Source organism: Saimiri boliviensis, chromosome X (assembly GCF_048565385.1).
Source record: "Saimiri boliviensis isolate mSaiBol1 chromosome X, mSaiBol1.pri, whole genome shotgun sequence".
In the NCBI taxonomy this organism is placed as follows: domain Eukaryota; kingdom Metazoa; phylum Chordata; class Mammalia; order Primates; family Cebidae; genus Saimiri; species Saimiri boliviensis.
This window is the reverse complement of record NC_133470.1, coordinates 124,557,712-124,579,641: the sequence shown is the minus strand read 5'-3', so window position 1 is coordinate 124,579,641 and position 21,930 is coordinate 124,557,712. Positions and strand designations below refer to the sequence as shown.

At 40.5% G+C, this 21,930-nt stretch overlaps 1 protein-coding gene across 15 annotated transcripts in view; it reads left to right on the top strand.

Annotated features, from left to right (window-relative positions):
- TMEM164 (transmembrane protein 164) overlaps window positions 1-21,930 on the top strand; it is a 171,861-nt gene that overhangs the window by 30,087 nt on the left and 119,844 nt on the right. For 2 of the 15 annotated variants that reach the window (XM_074391767.1, XM_074391763.1), the window contains exon 1: window positions 4,148-13,969. The exons of 10 other annotated variants lie outside the window; for them this stretch is intronic. In XM_074391767.1, the coding sequence (XP_074247868.1) occupies window positions 13,948-13,969 (22 nt within the window). In that variant the 5' untranslated portion in view covers window positions 4,148-13,947. 3 more of the 15 variants (XM_010346356.3, XM_074391764.1, XM_074391768.1) reach the window with 2 other exon arrangements.

Sequence of the window (21,930 nt, the reverse complement as noted above, 5' to 3'; positions counted from 1 at the left end):
TAAAGGACAGAACGTAACTAACTACTGATTAGTAGTGGACAGTTGACCGACCTGATGCAGGGAATTGAAGCATATAAGCGTCATCTAGTACTACTTTAAATACAGTAAAGTGGATGACAGCTCTATATAAACTGTAAAGCTGAATAATAATGCCAAGGATTGTTGTCATCATGCCTACTGCGATTGGCTGTCATCCAGCGACTTAGCTGTGATATGCTTCCAGGCAGTTCCTGAGAAGTCCTGCAAGCCCCTTTCCTGTACAGGTGCTAGAAAGTGCTATAGAAATACAGTCTCCTGATGACTGTAAAAGCCAGACAGCTAAATTTAATGAGACATTTGTCAAGGAGATGGAAGATTATGGCCAATTTTCATAGATAGATAGTTGCTGGCTAAAACAAAGCATGTATTGAACTGTTTGGGAGTAGGAAGAAGCATTGCTATGACAACAAATTACTTATATTTGATTTAGAAGAAGGAGAGCAGTGTAGCTTAATGGTTTAGAAAGCTCATGAGAACAATTGTTGGCACATGTTTATGTTAAAATATAAAATGTTAAGTATGATCTGTTAAATAATTGAGCACCTCAGAGCATTCTGTCTCTTCTCTCACTCTCTCTAACCAGTAAAAGACAGTATAAATAAAATTAAAGAAAAAAAAGCTAGCAGAGTCACATGCAAATCGTTCAATTTTATAAGGTGCCCATATGAAATTCACAGCCTAAATTTGTTGGACTGTAAAAAAAGTCATGTCTTTAAAGGAAAAAAAGAACCCAGAGACCTATTCACTATGTTTTCCTGCCATCCAAACCTGATGATGGCAGTTTGGAATTGCTCATACTTTAGGTGATTAATCTTCTTTGTGATTGGTAGTATGTTTCATTTGAAAAGAAACTACACTTCTGACCATTTCTATCCTTTGACTGTGTTCATGCCTGAGAGAATGAGTAAACAGTCATTTGTATGAACTGGTTTTTTGTAGTTCCCCCAGGGAAGTAGGCATCAGGCAGGTGGTAGTGAAGGCATCTAGCATTTGGACGAAGCTTGTGGATATAGAGGCTTTCCCTTAGAAAGATAGCTCTTTCCTTTCCCTACAGGTAAAGCCAAATAGATGGTCCATATTCACTGGGGATAAGTCTCAGTGTCTTGTTCATCAGGTTCTGAGGGTGGATAGATCTAAGGGCTCCTTGAAAGCTCTTGAGGCAGAGGATCAGATACTTTCTAATCTGTCCTTTTTTGCCTTTCCCTGCTCCCCACTTTTACCTAGTACCATCTTCCTGTTTTCCCCCTATTCTTCCAGAACAAGACAGTAAAGCAGGAAACAGGAAAAAGCTTAGAAAATGGAGGACTGACTTCAAGAGGATAGGAATAACTACCTTCAACTTTTAAATTGCCTCCGCAGGCAAAACTCACAAATTGGTATCCTTCGCCCCACTTCTTTGGAGGGAAAAATTCCATTGGCCATTACTACTGGGGGGAGGCCATGCCATAGAGGTCATTCAAAGGAGGAAGATTGAAAATAATAAGCCAGAACTTCATCTAACCTTCTCCTGTGAAAGAGAAGTGGGCCAGAATCACAGCTGTTTTGATGAATCACAGAATTTGCCTGGCGTACTGTTTAAATTTCACCTTCTTACGTGACTTGGTGTTCTGTATTTTTTAGTTGGCATCATGTCAGATCATGTTCTACCCTCCTCAGAAACTTCAGGTGCTCTCAGTTACTTACAGATTACAATCCAGAATTGCTGAGCTGTTCCTAAGGCCCTTCAACGTTGAAAAAGCAACACATATTCATTATAGAACATTTGGAAGCTAAAGAATTTGGCAAACTTTTTCTGTAAAGGGCCAGTTAGTAAATGTTTTAGGCTTTGTGAACCATGCTGTGTCTGCCACAACTACTCAACTCTGCTATTGAAGCACAAAAGCAGCCACAGATAATGACAGTATGTGAGAGAATGTGTGTGGCAGTATTCTACTAAAACTACATACAAATCAGTCAGTGGGCCACATTTGGTTCGTGGGTCATAGTTTGCTGAACACTGCTATAGAAAATAAAAATCACTCATAGTCTTGTCACAAAAATGTTAACATTTTGCTTATTTTCCTCCTTTTATTCATATTGTTTTACATGCTTGTGTCTGGACTGTATATTACCAGTTTTATACCTGATTGTTTTTTACAGTGCATCCTCATAAACATTTTCTGTGTTATTTAAAACTTGTAAGCATAACTTAATGCCTATGCAGTACTCCATCCTGTAACTGGATCATAATTTACCTAGTCATTGCCTGGTTTGTTTTTATTTGTTTGTTTATTTGAGATGGAGTCTTGCTCTGTCACTTAGGCTGTAGTGCAGTGACATGATCTCAGCTCACTGCAACTTCTGCTTCCCGGTTCAAGTGATTCTCATGCCTTAACCTCCCAAGTAGCTGAGACTACAGGCTACCAATCACCATAGCCAGCTAATTTTTGTATTTTTAGTAGAGACAGTGTTTTACCATGTTGGCCAGGCTGGTCTCGAACTTCTGATCTCACATGATCCACCCACTTTGGCCTCCCAAAGTGCTATTTTTTTTTTTTTTTTCAGTTATAAACTTTAAAAAGTTTCTTCTTGTAGAAATCTTTGTGTTTCAGATTATTTTGTAGGTCATTTTCTATGAAGTGGAGTTACTGGGATGGGGGTATGGATGTCGTTAAGCAGCTTACTATTGCTTTCCTTTTAAGAAGTGTTGTATGTAAATTTTCAGTGCCACAAAAGAAGCAGCACTAGAATATACATTTCCTCAGCAAAGCAATTTACTTCTATAGAAGGATGGGGCTCACAGATGGAGCAATGGCAAGTACACACCTAGGCAAGGGAGGGGAAGAGGTTCTTCTTCCTGACACAGGTAGCCCCTACTGCTGTGTCATTCCCCTATTGGCTAGGGTTAGACAGCACAGTCTAAGCTAACTCTGACTGGCTATTTTAAAGAGAGCAGGGGTACGAGCCATAGTGTCGGGGTGGGTAGTTCGGTGGGAAGGACAGTTATGGGACAGGTCAGAGCAGGTGACCAGGGGTGACTCAGGGCAAAGCAGATGACCAGAGCAGATGACTGAGATGAGTCAGGACGCAGTGGGGTACCTGCAGAACAGATATAAACTACTGATTAGAACCCGTGGAAAAGGTTGTTTACTGTAACTACAAGGAAGTTAAACTTTAAAATGGAGAATTAAAGAATAAGAGAGCTGAACACATGGCCATACCGATTCTTTGAAGAAAAACTTGGAGTTCACTGTACCTAACAAAAGGTAGTGCTCATGCACATTCCCACTAGCAGTGGGGACAGAGAAATCCTCTTCCACCTCATCCTCACTAACATCAGATATTCTCACTAAAGCAAAATCATTTTTTGTTGTTGTTGCTCTGCTTGCTTGGCAAAATCTTCTTTTAAAGCAATTTTTAAAAAAAATGGCATCTAAGTTAATGTGTAATTCTTTGATTATTATAGTGATTGGAGAAAATGTTTCAAATAATTGTTGAATGATGAGTGGGATCACTAGTTGTCATAGTTCTTCTTTGGCTCACTTTTTCAAAAATGCACCCTGGGCCCTAACTCATTTCTCCTTTTCCTCACCCAGTTCCCCCCTTTGATCCTCCTGGCTCCTTCTGTTAAAGTTCTACTCATTCTTTAGGGCTCAATCCTATCTGAATTAATGTACCTTTCTGTGGAGTCCTCCCTAGTTCTTCCTACTTGATATGATCTCTCTGCCTTTGAATCCCCATAGCACTGTGTACCTCTTTCATGGTGTTTATCTCTTTCTGCCTCCTTTTGTGGTTATCTCTGTACTGGCTTTATGCCTAATCAGCCCATTGTACGCTAAGTTCTCCGCTAAGCTCTGGGAGTCACTGCACAGATAACATTACCCAGTGTACATGCCCTGGATAATGTTATCTGTGCAGTGACTCCCAGAGCTTAGCAGAGAACTTAGGGTACAATGGGCTGATTAGCCTCCTAGAGCTATGTTGAAAGGTACCTGAGATCGGCTGCGGATGACCTTTCAAAACCTTTGATGTTGCCATTACCTGTGAGGTTTACAGAACAGATTGGGATCACTGGATCACTGATAAGAGATGCTTTGCTGATTACTTAAGATGCGCTGTATCTGTAAGTCCTAGTCACTCTTTCTTGTGTAATTTGGATCATCAAATTCTCCAAGTGGTGATAAAAAACAATTTTAGCATGTCAGGCTGTTGTGTATCTGGTAGAAGTTTATGTAATGATGGAAATGTTTTACATCTATACTGTCTGATATTGTAGTCAGTGGCCACATGTGGCTATTGTACACTGTATATGTGGTTACTGCAACTGAAGAACTGATTTTTTTTTTCATTTTACTAATTTTAAATACTTTAAATAGCCACATGTAGCTAGTGGTAACCATATAGGACAGTGTAGGGTAATATAGAATATTTAAAGGTATGGTCTCTTTTTTTTTTTTTTTTTTCAGACAGTCTCACTCTGTCACCCAGGCTGGAGTGCAGTGGTGTGATCTTGGCTCACTGTAACCTCCGCCTCCTGGGTTCCAGTGATTCTCCTGCCTCAGCCTCCCAAATAGCTGGGACTACAGGCATGTACCACCACGCCCGGCTAATTTTTGTATTTTGTAGTAGAGACATGGTTTCACCGTATTGGCCAGGCTGATCTTGAACTCCTGACCTTGTGATCTGCCCACCTTGGCCTCGCAAAGTGTTGGGATTACAGGTGTGAGACATGGCGCCTAGCCATAGGTATGGTCTCTTTTTTATGGCTGACAGAAGCTGGGTATGTATAGTGACCCATGGTAACATTGACACTGTAGTTGTCTGGAGTTTTGGAGAGGCAGTCTAGATCCTGTTAGAACCATAGAGAGAGAGAAAGAGAGGAAGCCGTAAGTTTGTTTCAAAATGGAAACTGATTCCAGTGGGAAGTCTTTGTTGTGAGAAAAGCGAGATGATGACAGATTGGTAGGATAGAGGCAGAGCACAGTAAGCTGGAATACCAAGAGGAGACATTTGGACATGATACAATTGGTGATAGGGAACCATTAAAGATTCATGAAAAGAGAAGTGACAGATGAACATGGTGTTGCAAGGTGTCCTTTGCCAGGCATATGAAGCTGCTGGGAAAGGATGTGAGTTATTGGCCCCTCCTTCAGTGGACAGGGTTGGGCAGTAGTGATTCACAAACTCCATCAAAACCCAGCCACATCAGAAAACACAAATGATTTATTTTTGCATTAGCTTCCAGTTATTGTGTGCCTTCCCGTGGTTCGGATATACACCACTATATATTGTGGAGAGCTTGTAGTTGGGGGGTTGTGGAGAATGGTCACCTGTGTGAGGGGAGGCAGGCCAGTCACCTCTGCTTAGCCACAGGTAGAGTTGCCATCTGTGACCCTGGTGCCTTAAAAGGTGTGTCTTGAATGGCTCTTTGACTCTTCAGAAACAATCTGGGAGCTGATTCATTCTGTTCTCACTTGCCTGCCCTCTTTATGGGCGAGTAGCAAATTTCTAATTTTACTGTTAGAATATTTTCAATGTCATCTTTTAACCTTTCAGTTAAGTTGAACCTTTCAATTAAGTTTAATTAATATTTCTTCCCACTACCTACTGTTTACTGCCCTCACCCTGTCATTTATTAGATTGCTTATATTTCCACAACTACATGGTGATCTTAGCACATGAACTTAATGATTAACCATCATAGTCTTAGAGAACGGCCTTTGGACTCATTTTTAAGAAAAAGAAAAACACTACTAAAGGGATTCTCTGTCTTCTCAGATTCCCCCACATGTTCAGCTAACCCAGCCACCTTCATTCTCTCCTACCTGTACTCTCACCCTCCAGACCCCTCTTGGCTCAGGGAGATAGCACAGCTGAGGAACAACTTCCCTTCTGGAAAAACGTGCTCCAGTTAAATCATACCTAGAAGTCTCCAGAAACCCTTGACCCAGGAGGGGCCTTGGGATACAACTGACAATTAAATCTCCCGGCGTCAGGAGATCTTGCAACTGAGAACTGAGTGCCCCTTCCACCTTACTCATAATTGACAGGGGCTAGTGCCTTATGTGGGCCCCAGCTCACCTGGCATCACCACACTTCGCCCCACCTTATTCCACTTCACCTCATTTTCTCTCCTGCTTCAGAGACAACTAGAAAACTGTGAGTAGCCCTTCACCCTTGGCATAGTGAAGCAGCTTTCTCACTAATGCTCAATTCAAGGAAAGAGAAAAATTCTTGCCTTGAGTTGCCATGGGGAGGTGGTGGTGGGGGAAAGGAGAAAAAAAACAAAAAAAACTACTTTGAGCTACACTCTTAAGATTTTTGCAAAAGTCAATTATATTTGGTTTCTCTTTTGATCTTGAAGGTGGTGGTATAGTTTAAGGATTAGGGACATGGATCCTACTGGAATCAGATACTATTGAACTAGAATTTTAGTTCTATCACTTGCTAGCTGTTTGAGCTTGGGGAAGTTTCTTAACTTCTTTGAACTTGTCTGTAAAATGGGGATAATAATGCTTGCCTTGCATGGTTATTGTAAAGATTAGAGAGTGTCTGTACAGCAAGATTTCTGGGACCTAGTAGGGACTCCATTAAAGGTAGTTGTTATTATTAAAGCTGGTCGTTTATGTTTGCAACACCCACAGGGTTAAGCTCATTGTCCCAATATTCTTTTTTCTCAACCCTCAGCTTGCTTGCTTTTGCCTTCCTGAAGCTGGAGATATTTATCCTCAGGGCAAGAGACATTGGGTATGAAGGATTTAATGAGACAGATTTTCTTGACAGGAAAAATTGTTAGGTGCTGGATGAGTGAGGAAAACTCGAGAGTGGCCTTTGCCAAGGAAATAGAAAGCAATTGCCACCCTGTCTGAGAGGTTTCTGTCCTGTCTGAAGGTAGGAATGGGGGATGGATGGATGGATGGATGGATGGATGAATGGATGACAGCCTTTTGCTGGCCTTTTAAGGAGTGCATTCCCAGGAAAATAGCCTCTACTTTTCGCAGTGTGGGAGTGAGGGTGGCGGGGTGGGGAGAGGGGTGGATATTGTTTTTGAGTGAAGGAAACCTTGTATTCCATACTTAAGGAGCCATGTTCCCCCACCCTGGGATGCTCTTTTGGCCTGATTTAAGGAAAGCTTTCCAGTTGATCTTTTCATCTTCAGAAATAACACCAGAAATCAATTATGCCATCACTTTCCTTATAAAACTAACTAGCTTTCACTTAGCCGATGGTGTTCTAGGGATTCAGTGTGTCTGGACATTGGATTTTTGTACTGCCTGGGCAAGGTTTTCTGAGAGTGGTATGTGTGGTGTGTGTGGATGAGGGGGTGGGGAGTGGCTCAGAGTATGAGGAGTGGAGCACTGTCTTCAAAATCCCTGAGCAAGGGTGTTTCCATGTCTACTGCCCTATTGAGGATTCTAGCAAATAGAGGTAGGGCTCACTCATTCATATATATTAAAATAAAATGTTAAGGGGACTTCCTTCTAAGAGCCAACTCTAAGGCATTCTATCCAAATTTACTTGTCTCTGTTGCTATCTCTTTTGTTAGAATGAGAAGATAATCTTGAAAAATGGTTTATGTACAAATCTATATGTTAAATCCTACTTTTAGTGCAGAGAGGCAGCTTGCAAAAAGTAAATTCCATAGAGAGCCTTTTAGACAAACTCCTTTGGTAATGTGAATTATAGCCTTTGAATTTCTTGGTTGTTAAATCTTGATTTTTATATATAGGTTTGCTTCAAGCAGTTCACCTATTTTTTACTTTTTAGTAGAACGACTGGGTATGTTCCTTTTATAAAATACTCAGGGAGATGGAACCAGTGTCATGGTCCCTGGAGACTTAAGATCTCAGAGCTGTAGTCAGCAACTCTATGAGTTCCATCAGTATGCCAGTTCCCAGCAGATTTTCTCTATCTGTATTTTAAATTGTAGACAGAATCACTTTTCATGATGACAAGATGCAAGGTAATATGATTTGCAGAAAGAACTGAATGCATCTTTTTTTTCCCTCTTTATTTTAATGGAGGCAAACTGAATGAATTCTTTCCTTAGTTCCTTCTGTTGGTCTTTGCCTTGGTTGAAACTTCATTTTCCCTTTGCTCAGACACCCTCTGGGGTTACCTGCTGCTTGGGCTGAAGTCCTGAGGCTTAGCAACAAGTAACCATGTTGCCTCTGAGGCTAGTGGGCACAGCTGAACACTAATGTTGAGGCCCTAACTTTCAGCTTGATTTGATGAGATGCCACTGCTAAGTATCATCTTTTTTTTGGATCCCTATTTGACTGACTCTTCAGATAAAACAGGTGGACAGGCAAATATTAAATGGGAAATGTTTCTGTGAAACAAATCCATTTAATACTGTTACCTCATAAATAAGTAACAAACACAGCTCTACCCCCAACCTGCACTAGCCTGTATAGCCAAAATGAAAAAGTAGATTGTATCTTTGCTGCTTTTGTTATGGTTTTACCTCAGTGAGTTCTCAAATCAGATCCCTGTTTGTATAGAAGTTTCCAAAATATTTGTTGTAAATTGATCTGAGCCAATTTGGCTGCACACAGTTGATTAGATTCTTTTCTGGTAGATAATAATCTCCAATAGTTAGAGGTAGGTAAGGGCTATAGGTTTTCCCCACACAACCAGTAGATTACAGTGAAAGCAATTGTGATTAAATGCTGCCACATAACTGTTTATTGATAATCAGGCATAAGACAGTTACACAGCCTGACCTGTACACTCAGTGACATTCCAGCTCTTTTTTTTTTTTTTTTTGCCAAGCACCATATTGTGTGAAAGGTTCACTGGAGATAGATGTGACAATATTTTAGCAGTAGGATTTGGCTTACTTTCTAATTAGAGGGCACACCTGAATCCTCCATTAAGTTTCTGGACATAAGATTTGTTGGGACTCCTGAGCCTAGGATGTCATTTTAAAGGGGTGAAGGATGTTAGGCTAACCAGAGTTTTATATCCAATTCATGCAAAAGTGGGAGCAACTGAATATTTCTAAGTGATCTATCTATCTTGAACACTAGGCAATTTCTCTAATGAAATATTTCTATTAGAGATATAAAATTTTTGAAGGCAGAAAATATGTGATGTATCTCTGTGTGTAAATTTCAGCCATGGTCTCTAGAACACCTTTCTCAATAAAAAATGAGAAATGACAAAAAAAAAAAAAAAGGAAATATTTCTAGTTTCCATTGTTGTAATGAACAAACGATCAGAAGTGAAGCATGTAAGTGTGGCCTTTTTTTCGCATTAGAAAACAGTTAAGGTACGTTTAACATAGAGTAAAATTTACCTTTTATATGATACAGTTCTGTGAATTTTGACAAATGTATACAGTTGTATGAACACCCCAGTCAAGACAGAGAATATTCCCATCACCCCCAAAGATTCTCCTGTACCTTGATTGTGGGATTTTTTTAAGAGCAGCTTTACTGAGATACAATTCATATACCATACAATTCACTGACTTAAAGTGTATAATTCAGTGGTTTTCATATACTACATTTTTTAAAAAATTGTGGTTAAAGATACACATATACAAGATATGCCATTTTAAGCATATTTAAGTATGTACTTCAGTAGCATTAATTTCATTTGGAATGTTATGCAACCTCTGCTCCTATTTCCAACAGTTTTTTTTTTTTTTTTTTTTTAAATCCCACCAAACAGCAGCTCTGTACACATTAAGCAATAACTTCCAATTCTTACCTCCCCCAGCCCCTGGTAACCACTGTTCTACTTTTCTGTCTCTATAAATGTGCCTATTCTAGGAACCTATTATAAGTGGTTTCATATAATATTTTTCCTTATTTGTCTGGCTTGTTTTACTTAGCAAAATGTTTTCAAGGTTGTAGCATGTATCAGAACTTTGTTCCTTTTTTAAGGCTGAGTAATATTACATTGTATGTATATACTAAATTTTATTTATCCGTCAGTGGACATTTAGGTTGTTTCTACCTTTTGGCTATTGTGAATAATGCTGAAATGAATGTTGACATACAAGTATTTGTTTGAGTCCTTGTTTTCAGTTCTTTTGGGTATGTATATAACTAAGAGTGGAATTGCTGAGTCATATGATAATTCTATGTTTAGCTTTTTGAGGAACTGCCAAACTGTTTTCCACAGCAACTGGCCACTTTACATTCCCACCAGTAATATACAAGTGTTCCAATTTCTACATATCCTCACCAGCACTTGTTATTTTCTATTTTAAAAATTATAGCCATCCTAACAATATGAAGTAGTATATCATTGTGGTCTTGTTTTGCATTTTTTCTGATGACTAGTGATGTTGAACATTATTTCATGTGCTTATTAGCCATTTGTGTATCTTTTTTGGAGAAATGTTTGTTCAACTTCTTTGCCCATTTAAAAAAAAAAAAAAACTGGGTTGTTTGTTTTTGTTGCTGAGTTGCAGGAATTCTTGATTGTAGGCTTTGATTAGAAATTTCAGTTGCCGATTAATATCACCCCTGGAGTTTGTATTCTCAGTTAGGGGTCTTCAGATGTTAACAGCAATGTGTGGTAAATGTTTAAAGCTCTGATTTATGGCATTTGTCAATTTCCATGGTCAATTTTAAGCTACCAATCTGGCCCCTCACTAAGGTTACAAAGGAGTTGGGAAGAGATGTACACCATCAACTCTTTCTAGCCAGTGCTCTTGGGCTCCCAGCATGCAACCAAATGTTAACACCCTATGGTGTAGAATAAAACTAACACAGAGACATTTATCACAGTGTCTATACTGAAACTATTTAAATTAAATTAGACATAACTGAAAGTAAATGAAAATAATTTTCAGTTACAACACATTGGCTCCTTCAATAAAAATAAGAATAGTTATTTGTTGAGCATGTCATATGATAGATGTGTTCTAAGTATTAATAGATATTATCAGTAAATAGAGAAGGAAATGTAGAATAAGTTAATAGGCTAGGACTTGAGCCCATGTGTCTGACCTCTGTACCACACTGTCTTCTATCCCATTAGTGGAATTTACTTACTGAGTGGTGACTACTGTAAACAGAGTAGGCTACTTTCTTCTAACCCCAGGGATGCTTCTGTTACATTGTACCCTCCAGCCTCTGTAAAACCTGTTTAAATTGGAATTGAAAACTAAAGCTGTGGTGGTACTACCCATCGACAAACTGTAAGGGGTTAAAAATATCCCTTTCCTGGTTGCAAAAAAGCATGCGTTGTAAGAAAAAATTTAAGCGAGTGAGAAATGTCAAAAATAGAAAGTGAAAGTCCCCCATAAACCCATCTGCTAGAGATAATCATTATTAACAACCAGCGCTTATTCTTTCAGAGCTTTTTCTTTACACATTTTTAAAATAAAAATGAGTTGATTCCTTATAATCTGAGATTTTTTCCACTTGATAACGTAGTTAGGCTATTTCCCATGCCAGTGTGTATAGCTCTACTTCATTCATTTTAACAGCTACATAATATCCCTTGTGTGAAGGAAATGTAAGAGATTTTGAAGGGCTATTTTGAAGAAGTGATGATAGGTGGCACATGGGACAAAAAACTGCTGTTGGATACCAACAATAGAGGGACCATACTTTGTTCCCCCAGAGGCTACCATTAACTTACTTACCTGAAATGATAAGATGAAAATCCATGAACACTGGGAAGAGTTATAGGAAAACTCAAACTAAGCTAGTCAGGGATAACTGAGAGATAAGACTACATATCAAATTCCTTCACATGTCTTTAGGGCTTTACAGCTCTGGTCTTTGAAACCCTATTTGGAATCTTTCTTAATCTCCAATAGGCCCTGCTTTGTGTTTGGGAAACATTGTTTTCCAGGAAATAACAACTGTTCAATTTCTCTTTGTCTGTTCCTTGAGAGATGGCTACCACCATGTTTTCTTGCTGTGACATCTGTCAGGTTTGTTGTTGTTGTTGTTTGGTTTTGAGGCAGTCTTGCTCTGTCACCCAGGCTGGAGTGCAGTGGTGCTATCATAGCTCACTGCAACCTTGAACTCCTGGGCTGAAGCAATCCTCCTACCACAACCTCCTGGATAGTTGGGGCTGCCACCATTCCTGGCTTTTTCTTTTTTTTTTTTAACTTTTTTCTACAGATGGGGGTCTCAATATATTGCACAGGCTATTCTTGAACTCCTGGGCTCACATGATCCTCTTGCCTTGGCCTCCCAAAGGCATGAGCCGGACTTACAGGCGTGAGCCGACATGCCTGCCCGGATATGTCAGTTTTCAGTGGTGGCCAGTGTTTCTTTGTTTTCTCTTCTGTCCTAGGTACCTGTCACTAAGAAAGTGCTTAATGACTGTATCAGGTGTGGCATTTATTATTGTTGCAACAGGGAATTGATGAGAGAAAAGAAGGTTATCTAGGGGATGAGTTAGCTGAGAAGTGGAAGAAGACAGCTGTTATTAGGTTGCTGTCAAAATAGCTTGCTTTACTCTCTGGCATGTATCACTCCAGGGAATGAAATAATCCAAGAATGATAAGCTCTCAATTGCCATCTGTTGGTTTGTGATGCTGCTTGCCTTGTTCTAGTTAACATTGAACACTGACCTCACATGGCACTTGGAGAAACTTAGAGGAGGATAAGATGATCACAGGGTGTAAAGCAAACTGACTGAATGCTTGCAGAGAGATGGGCTAAAGGCCAGTGATATCAGTTTATCAGGATTTGTTTGCCTTATACTCTCTTCTCCTTCTCTCTTTACCCCAGGGACTGGCAGAATGGTGTTTCCTCTGTAATATGACATATTTAGATTCTTTTAGCAGTTTAAAGAAGTTAATTTAATGGGGGTGAAGGGAGCTAAGTTTTTAGGGTTGGGGTCAGGTAATATCCTTTGTAAGAAAGATTATGGGTATGTGAAGCTCATGAATGGACATGTCATTATCTTTCAAATTACATGCTAAAGATCAGGCTTATATCATATGTATTTTACTATGCCTTTTGGTCCGTATCCCAGGCAAACCACTCTATGCCAGCTGTGCTAGGTGCCAGTGGCCATGAACTGTGCCAGAGACCCTGCTTCCCTGGCTTAGGTTGATTGGACTAAGAGTGGCCACCTGTCACCAAGACAGCCCCCCATCTGTCACCTAGCAGGTAACATGGGCTTGATGAGCTGAGAGCTGGGTCTTTTGTATTCCTCTCCTAGGAAATTAGAATTGGAAAGCTGAGAGTCTAAGGCAGTTTGCAACTGCGGAAACAGCTAAAAGAAGATGGAGAGTGGAGCAGTCATGGCAGTCCATGTCCTAGCTAGTTTGATGAAGGGATAGAAACCATGAACATACAGAGGGACCTTGCAAGGGAGGAAAAGAGATGCCCTGAGAGACAGAAAAACTGTTTCCTACAGACACCATGAAACCAGAACCACCTTCCAGTTCTCTTGAGGCCCAGCTTTATCCTACCCTAGGATTCGAATGGGATACTTGTATTCTTTCCACAAACCTCCCTTTTCTTGAGCCAGCTTGAATGAGACTCTGTTTTTTCACAGTGGAAATTATCAGACCAGATCTAGGCCCCTACCTTTACAACAGACTTCTGAGTTGAGTCAACAACAGTTGGTTGACATTTAAGGTTAACATGAAGTGCTGACTATTCTAGGTATTACGGGGAACAGTGGAAAAACACAGATACCTGATTATTTCTCTCAAGCTCAGTGCTGACGTTATGGGCTTTGAATCCCTGTTCCTGGCAAACAGTGAGAATGAAAAGAGGCAGGGATCCTGACTGTTCATTTATCACTTCAGAGCTCTCAACCAACAGGGGGCCTTCTTTATCCTATTTAACCTCTCAGTAGAGTATTTGCCTTTTGCTTATTCCTCTTTCCAGTCAACTCTTGATTATTCATGTAATAGAGGAAAGCATTAATGTGAATGATAGAAGACTGCCCCACCTTGGCCTCTCTTTCCTGCCACAGCAGCATCCAGTCACAGAAATGGAAACAACTAGCAGGAGAGGTAAGGAGGCTGAAAAAAGTTGGGGTGGGGCCAACCAGATTAACATGGTTTGTTCTCTTATTTGTATACCTTCCTTGATGCTGCCTGTTTGAGTTTCTTATCCGGTGTCACCAGGAGATTGCTAGAACAGCAATGCCATTTGCTTGATTTAAGTCAAAATGTGAGATCTTTTAAAAAGCTAAAATAGAGTTGGGGGCAGTTAAGTAGGATGCTATTTTCCTCTCCTATCTATTGTACCCGCTTTTTGTCAGTGCCACCCAGCTTTCTTGTTGGCTGCGTTTAAGGTTGGACCCCTAGCAACCATTCTTTGTTCAGGATTTGGTACTAAGCAAGCTAAAATATCCACAGTGGTATTTCTCAGGGTGTGGTTCCTGACCTGCTTGCATCAGAGTCACCATGTGTGCTTATTAAAAATGCCAATTCCTTCTACCTTGAATGTGTTGAAGGAAAAAACGCTAATTCCTGGGTCCTATCCCAGACCTGTTGAGTCCAGATACTGGCGTGGGGGACAGAATTAGCTCAGAAATATGAATTTTAACTCACCCACCTCCAGGTGATATTTATGTGCACTCAACTTTATAAAAGACTACTCTGTAAAATGGCCTGAGGGGATTTGGAGGGTAGCTCTGGGAAATTACCAATATTTCTCTTTCACTCACTATTTGTAGAGCAAGTGAATGGGTGAGGAAAGGAAAGTGGGGCATTCCAGGTGTCAGAAGGTATTTTTCTAAGTGCAGGTAGTTAAAGGCTCTCTATTGAAAGGAAAGTGAAGAAAAATAGAGATGCCAGCATGCTAAATTGGATGACGCTTAACATGCAAATATTTGTTGAATTAATGCCTGAATAATTTAGAGTTGATTGGGCAGAGACACAGGAAGCTTGTGTTTAGTTACAGAATTGACTCACATCCGTGTTTCCTTCTAAAGAGACCACCTTCTCCATTTCTGCATTGTCTTTCTTTAGAGTGAACATAGCTAGTCATCCCAAACATACTTAGGGTTTTGTGGTAACTTAAATATATAATAGGCACTGCATAATGTCATTCAGTGGTTGTGCCTATATATAACCCTACTAATCAAAATGAGGATATTGTGTTTATTTTAAGAATCTGGCTCTATAGTCTCTGGTCTGGTTATAGTGTTCAGTCTTTTTTCAAACACTGTCTCTATGGAGTAAAACAGGGTCCTGTGTTTCATTGCTTTCCCCATATTCCCCATCAAGCGTTGAATGGATTTTGTTCTAAAAGTTTCTTTGGAAGTCTATTTAGAATTCAGATTGCACTTTCCCAAGGACACAATATTCTTCTTGTGGTTCAGGTTCCCAGACCAGCTGGCAAAAGCCTATTTAATGTGAAGTGGAGTAAAGTACAACCCTACAGCTCCTTACCAGAATGCCTAAAAGTATTTTTGATGGGTAAAAGCCTCAGAGCTCAAACCCGTGATCCTAGGCGTACAACCCAGCTTCATTCTCTGAGCAGCATCATAGGGATTTATTGTTGGAGAGAACAATCCAAACCCCTTTTCTAGGCCTCCTAGGCTTTCTGTGATCTGACTTCTGCTCATCTCTCCAGTATCATTTCTTACCATGTTTCCTCTGGCACTCTATGCTATCCAGGCAAAAAGAACTACTTTAAGTTCCCAGAACACATCTTTGTAACCTCTGGGCCATTTAAGGCTTTAGTTATGCTCTTCCCTCTGCCTGGAGTGTTCTTCTCCTGCCCACCCCTTCTCACCGGTGTTTTGTGTTACAGCTCTCAAAACTCTGATCACAGTTTTTATTATACAGTGATTTGTATGCTTCATGTCATTTACCTTCCTTCCTGCCAGACTGAATACTCCACAGAAGCAAAGACCATGTCTATGTTACTCACTGTAATATCCCTAGCATTTAGCATAGTGTCTGGCAAGTAGTAGGTTCTTAATAATGATATGGCCGGTGAATGAATGATCTTGTCCAGGGATTCCCACCCTCTTTTACAGATGTGGACTCTGAGATTTAGAGGGGCCAAGTTTTTTGTCCAAGTACATAGTTAGCAGCTGTTTTGGAATTAGAACTTAGGGCTTCTGACTCCCAGCCCATGGTATTTTCTTCCAGAAATTACATTTCTGTAAAGAATCTCTGAATGCATTGGAATAACTTATCCTGGGGATTGTTTGTGGCAGTAGCAAATAATTTGATCATGGTCACTACTGGTGATATATAGAGGGAAATAGGAGACTGACGTAATGCAGAAATACCTTCTGTAATTTAGGTTTGGATCATTTTTGCTTGGCCTGGAGGAGGAGCTAAGGGAGTACAGCTTACCCATGGTGCTGCTTATGGAATTTAGACATAACAGATGGCTGTTCATTATTCTGGGATTCCACAGCTGTACAGAGTGTAGAACATAACTGACTGCTCAGTGGGTATTTCTTGATTATGCAATTTGCTAAAATCACTCTGCGAGTGTGTTAAAATACCATTTAGAGTTTTCTATACCATTTAGCATTTAATTGATAAGCATGTGGTTTGATAAATGTTGTTGTTGTTGTTAATAGTAGTAGTAGTAGTAGTTCTATGTAGTTCATACAGCGATATAAGGGCCTTTAGATCATTTGATTTGGAGCCCTGCCTCAGCTATTAATTGCATAGTACCTTGAATACCTGTTGCTAATGTTATTTGCCTTTTCACTGTGGCTCTCAAGGGGTTTCTGCTGCTCAGAATAGAATGGAATCTTTCCTAAGACTGGATTAAAGGGCATACAGCCTAATGCAGTAGTCTCTAACCTTTTTGGCAGCAAGGAGAGGTTTTGTGAAAGATAACTTTTCCATGGACTGAGCCAGCGGGTGGGGAAGAATAGTTTCGGGATGAAACTGTTCCACTTCAGATCATCAGGCATTAGATTCTCATAAGGAGTATGCAACCTAGATCCAGAGCATGCAGCCTAGACCTCTCTCATGTGCAGTTCACAATGGGATTTGTGCTCCTATGAGAATTTAATGCTGTCACTGATCTGACAGGAGGTGGAGCTGAGGCAGTGATGCTTACTCATCCATTACTCAGCTCCTGCTGTGCGGCATGGTTCCTCATAGAACATGGATTGGTACCATTCTGTGGCTTGGGGCTTAGGGACCTCTGTCCTAATGGATCATCTTAGTAAAATTCAAAGGCATTCAACAGGAAGACCCATCTAATGACATGCAAGGAGGAAATATTTGTAGACCCCTGAGAAGAGGGAAAAGCAGTGGTTTTCCGTGTGTAATCCTGGGACGGAGGGCTGGATTTTTGTGGTAGGTACATGACTGGGTGGAGAGGATGACATAGCTCAGTTCTCCACTTGGCTTTCAATAGGACACACTTCAGGAGTCCCACATCAGAATGGCTATTTTCTCCCTGTGGTGAAGAAAACAGCTGGCAAGTGGCTAATTAAAACCATTATAAGCCCAAAAGCTAAACTCATAGGCCTTTGAGAGCCTTCCATTGGGTTGCCCAAAGTCCTTAGAGGCTGGTTGGCCAATATACTGAATAATAAAGGAAATTCATTGAACACCTTTAAGAAAAGGTGATGCATGTCTTCCTTCAAACCATCAACACTTTACTCCATCACAGATTTGCTTGTGTGCTCCTTCTTATTATATCACTCTGAATAAACTCGCTTTTGTCTTTCTGGGCTGAGGGAACCAAATGAGTATAGAGTGTCTCTTCTTTGAGTCACACATTTCTTCCCTTCTTGTGACTACCAAACCACCAAACTCTAGGCCATTTGCATCTGTCTTAAATTCTCCTCAAAATGTGGCAAAACGCTTTTTCGTGCTAGGTATGATACAACCCTTCCTGGTGTGAACCAAATGTGGAAAGCGCTGTAATTTGAGGCAGTTTTCAGAAAAGAGCCTCTTCTGGTACAGAAAGGCCCTTTCTCCTATCTTTTTTTTGTTTCATTTATGCCTCATCACATTTTGTCCAATTTCAGCTCATCTCAGGCTGAATTTTCCTTTTGATGTCTGCTTTTTAGAATAGCCCTTGCTTGAGAAAAAAAGAACCAAAGGCCAACTCTGTGGCTTTCAATTTGCAGCGTCCCCAGCCCTTTTATCCATCTCAGTGCTTCCCTGGTTGGGAACAAAACCCAGGCTCCAGGGTCAGAGCACATACGGAGGAAGAACCCATTTTGAAAATCCAAGCACATGAGGAATTCATGTTTCACTGTCATCCTGCTTTGCAATTGGGTCAGGTACATGTCGGGAGGAGAGAGTGGACTTGGAAGAAAAAAAAAAAAACTGGTTTGTAACCTCCACAAAAGCAGACATTTTCATTTTCCCCCAGAAGTTCCATTAGGAGGAAAGCACGTTTTTAAGGGTTTAATTGCTAATTCAGTGTTGCTTTCAGCTGTGAGGGCATCTGTATCAAGGCACCTAGTTTGGGAGGTGGAACAGAAGTTTGATGTAGTAACATGTGGGAACTCTCTCAGACAGGATGCCTTTGTTATCTAGTTTCTTTCCATTTTTCAGAACCTGCTTTCAGACCTATACTTTTTCTCTTCTGCTTTCTTTGTTTTCAAATCACAGAAGACTTATCTCTTTGTGCTCCTAGCTTGTTGTTTTGGTTACAGGCTTTTTCGGCTTCCCTGCCTTTGAGAATATACAACCTAAGGAAGTTTTTCTTAAATGGTGACTAAGGGCCAGGTGGTGGCTCACACCTGTAATCTCAGCACTTTGGAAGGTAGAGGCGGGCGGGTCATCTGAGGTCAGGAGTTCAAGACCAGCCTGGCCAACATGGGGAAATCCTGTCTACACAAATACAAAAATTAGCCAGGCATGATGGCGGGTGCCTGTAATCCCACCTACTCAGGAGGCTGAGGTGGAGGAATCGCTTGAACCCGGGAGGTGGAAGTTGCAGTTAGCCGAGATTGTGCCATTGCTCTCCAGCCTGGGTGATAAAGCAAGACTGCCTCTCCAATAATAATAATAATAATAAAAATAAAATTAAATTAAAAAATAAACATGGTGACTAAGGTCCCTTTCTCTAAGGTCACTGGAATATTAAGCAGCGGGTAGAACAGTGATTTGCAAACCTGGCTGTATGTTGAAATCAGCTGGGGCACTTTAAAATATTGATGCCCAGGCCCCAGGCCCAACCGGTTGAGTAGGGATCTTGAGGAGCAGGTCCCAGGACTTTTTTTTCCCTTTATGAAACAAACTGCCTACGTGAGTCTAATGTGCATTCAGGATTTAGAACCACTGAGTTTTACAGCAAATTCAAACAACTTGGTTCTGGGCTGTTTGAGCAGGTGAGGGAAATAGAATCAACTTTTCTGTACCTTAGTTTTACCTGCCAAGAAGAGAGAAGCAAACTTAAGAAGTTAAAGAGGCTCACTGTGACATGGACCCCCCACCCCCTTCATTACTGTTACATGCAAAAGAGAGGTAACTTCCTTTAAAAAAAAAAATCCAATCATCCAGCTGGCTTGGCTTCTGGACTGTAACAGTGGCCTGAGGCAGTCTCAGAAATTAAAGGAAATCTTTCAGTTGCTTTAAGAAGAGTTATTTGTGTGGAGGAACAGCTGCTTCATTCCCCAATATGGTTTGGACAGCGCTTTCTAGGTTTTCGAACCTGGCCCAACTTCCAGCCAATTCCCTTCTCGTGCCCCAGGTGGTTAGCAGAGTTAGGTGCTATATTTATATTTTAATACTGTTTTGCTAACATAAAAGCAACACATGTTCATGCTTAAAACCCAGAACATTATAGGAATATGACACATAGCCAATAAAAGTCAGTCTCCCAGACATATCCACTGTAAGCATGTTTTTCCTTCTCATTTTAATCTCTGCATATGCTAAACATTTTATGTTTTTATCTAAAAATGGGATCATTCACCAATGTTTATACTTTTTTTCTCCTTAATAGCTTAGTCATCTTTCCATGTTAGTACATATAAATCAACCTCATTCTTAAGAACCCCTTACTCTTAGGATCTTAGTTCGTTTGGGCTTCAAGTAGAGCAGATCCATTGTATCTGGTATATTTATGTTTCGTTGTTATTTAGAACTTCATACAATTTTAAAGAAATAGAATAGCGTATATGATTCCCTCCAACCTCTGACCCCTACCTAATTCACTAGTTATTCTCCTCAGAAACAAACTGCCATTACCAGATTCTTGGAAATCTTGAGAATTACTGCATGCATAAACAAGGCTTGAATGTTCTAAAATGGCTTTTGCTTAGGTAACCAAGTCTATCCATATTGTATAGAGACATCTTGTTTCATTTATTCATTCAGAAAGTACCTGATGAGCATCTTGTATGTTCCAGGCTCTGTGTTCAGTTCTGGACCTACAATGAGGACCATTACACAGCTCCTGCTCTCCGGGAGCTTATGGTCAACGGGGAAGATCAGCATTTAATGAAAACATAGGTAAATATAAATGAGAAATGGTGATATGTATCGTGAAGGAAAAGAACAGCATTTACCTGCATCATTTTTTAAACAGTAATTAATGGAGTCCCCTTCCCCAATTTTTTAATACAAAGGTGTGGATGGGAGATTTTGCAGCAAAGACAGGGAAGCAAAGACATAACCCACAATCCTTACTCTTGCCGATAGCATTTGCCTTCTTTCCCACCAAAATTTTCCTTTGATAAAATGCCTTGCTGAGCGTTAGGGTAACTCACCAACCAGCTTTATTACTGGTTGACAGGGTGCTGTAGAGGACCTTTGTTAGCTGGACCGTGAGCTTCTCGCAGACCGGAATTATGTCCTGCGTCACTGTGTGCTCAGAACCTCAGGAAGAATAAACTGATGCAGGCACCAGGAAATAGGTGTTTTTATAACATTCTCATTTTATGCCTTAGAAGCACTGCAAGTGGTAGGTATTCTTATTCTGTTTTTAAACGATGAGAAAACTGAGGCTTAAGGAGGTGTAACAAATACTTTATTTTTTTTTAAAAAAAAGACACCTCTCCCCGACCCTCATAAAAACCCCAACTTTGGCTATAGTCATGGAGTTCATTGGTGGTGGAGCAGTGCAAACGCTAGCTGTCCCATGTGGCTTTGACTCTGACACAACCGAACTCCTTCCTTCAGGGAACTGGATACCATCCATCCCTCCCATGGGTTGGCCTAGGCTCTGTTACTTCAGAGTTTTCTTGACAAGTTTCAAGGTAACCAGGTCATCCTGTTCTAAATATTTTTCTGGGATTGAGGTCAAGGAGCAGCATGATCCTCTCTTAAGTGAGTCAGAGGAAGAGGACTCCTGTGGCTCCCTGAAACGTCAAGCCTCTTCATGCTAACTACACCCTCTTCCGTTTTCTTCCAGCTTATGTCCTGGGCTGGGCTCTGGACGGGGAACAGAGGTAGATGTGCACATGTGTTCTGGAGGACTTTTATCGGTCCAATGCTATGTTAGCCGCTATATAGAGTGGGGGCAGAGGGAACTCCAGAAAAGACAAATTGTCTTATGGTGGAGACAAAAGGTAGTATTGGCAACAAACAAGACTTCTGGAATCAGATAGTTCTGGGTTCCAGGCCTGACTCTTTGACTCACTTATCAGTTGTGTCACCTTAGGCAATTTATTTAACCTTTCTGTAGCTCAGTTTCCTCATATGCAAACAGGAGGAAAATAATGTCTTACATAATAGGAGTGCTATGAAAAATACATGAACTAATACATGTAAGACGTTGACTGCAGTGCCAGGTACCTTGTAAGCACTAAATAAGGAATAACTACTGCTATTATTGTTGTTACAACAATATGAAACTAATAAATGATTAGTGTATAGTACCAACAAATACCAATGGCGTTCATAAAAGGAATGCTTAGTTTGTGTAAATTATCCAGGAGATCTCTAGAGGAGACAGAGGAAGTGAAATATTCCAGGTAGAGCAAATACAAAAGTGCGAGGCTGAACTGAACTGGAGAGGGGAACAAAAAGAAACAACCCCAGCGTCTTGAACTCAACCACCAGCTCACCTGTCATCACTACCA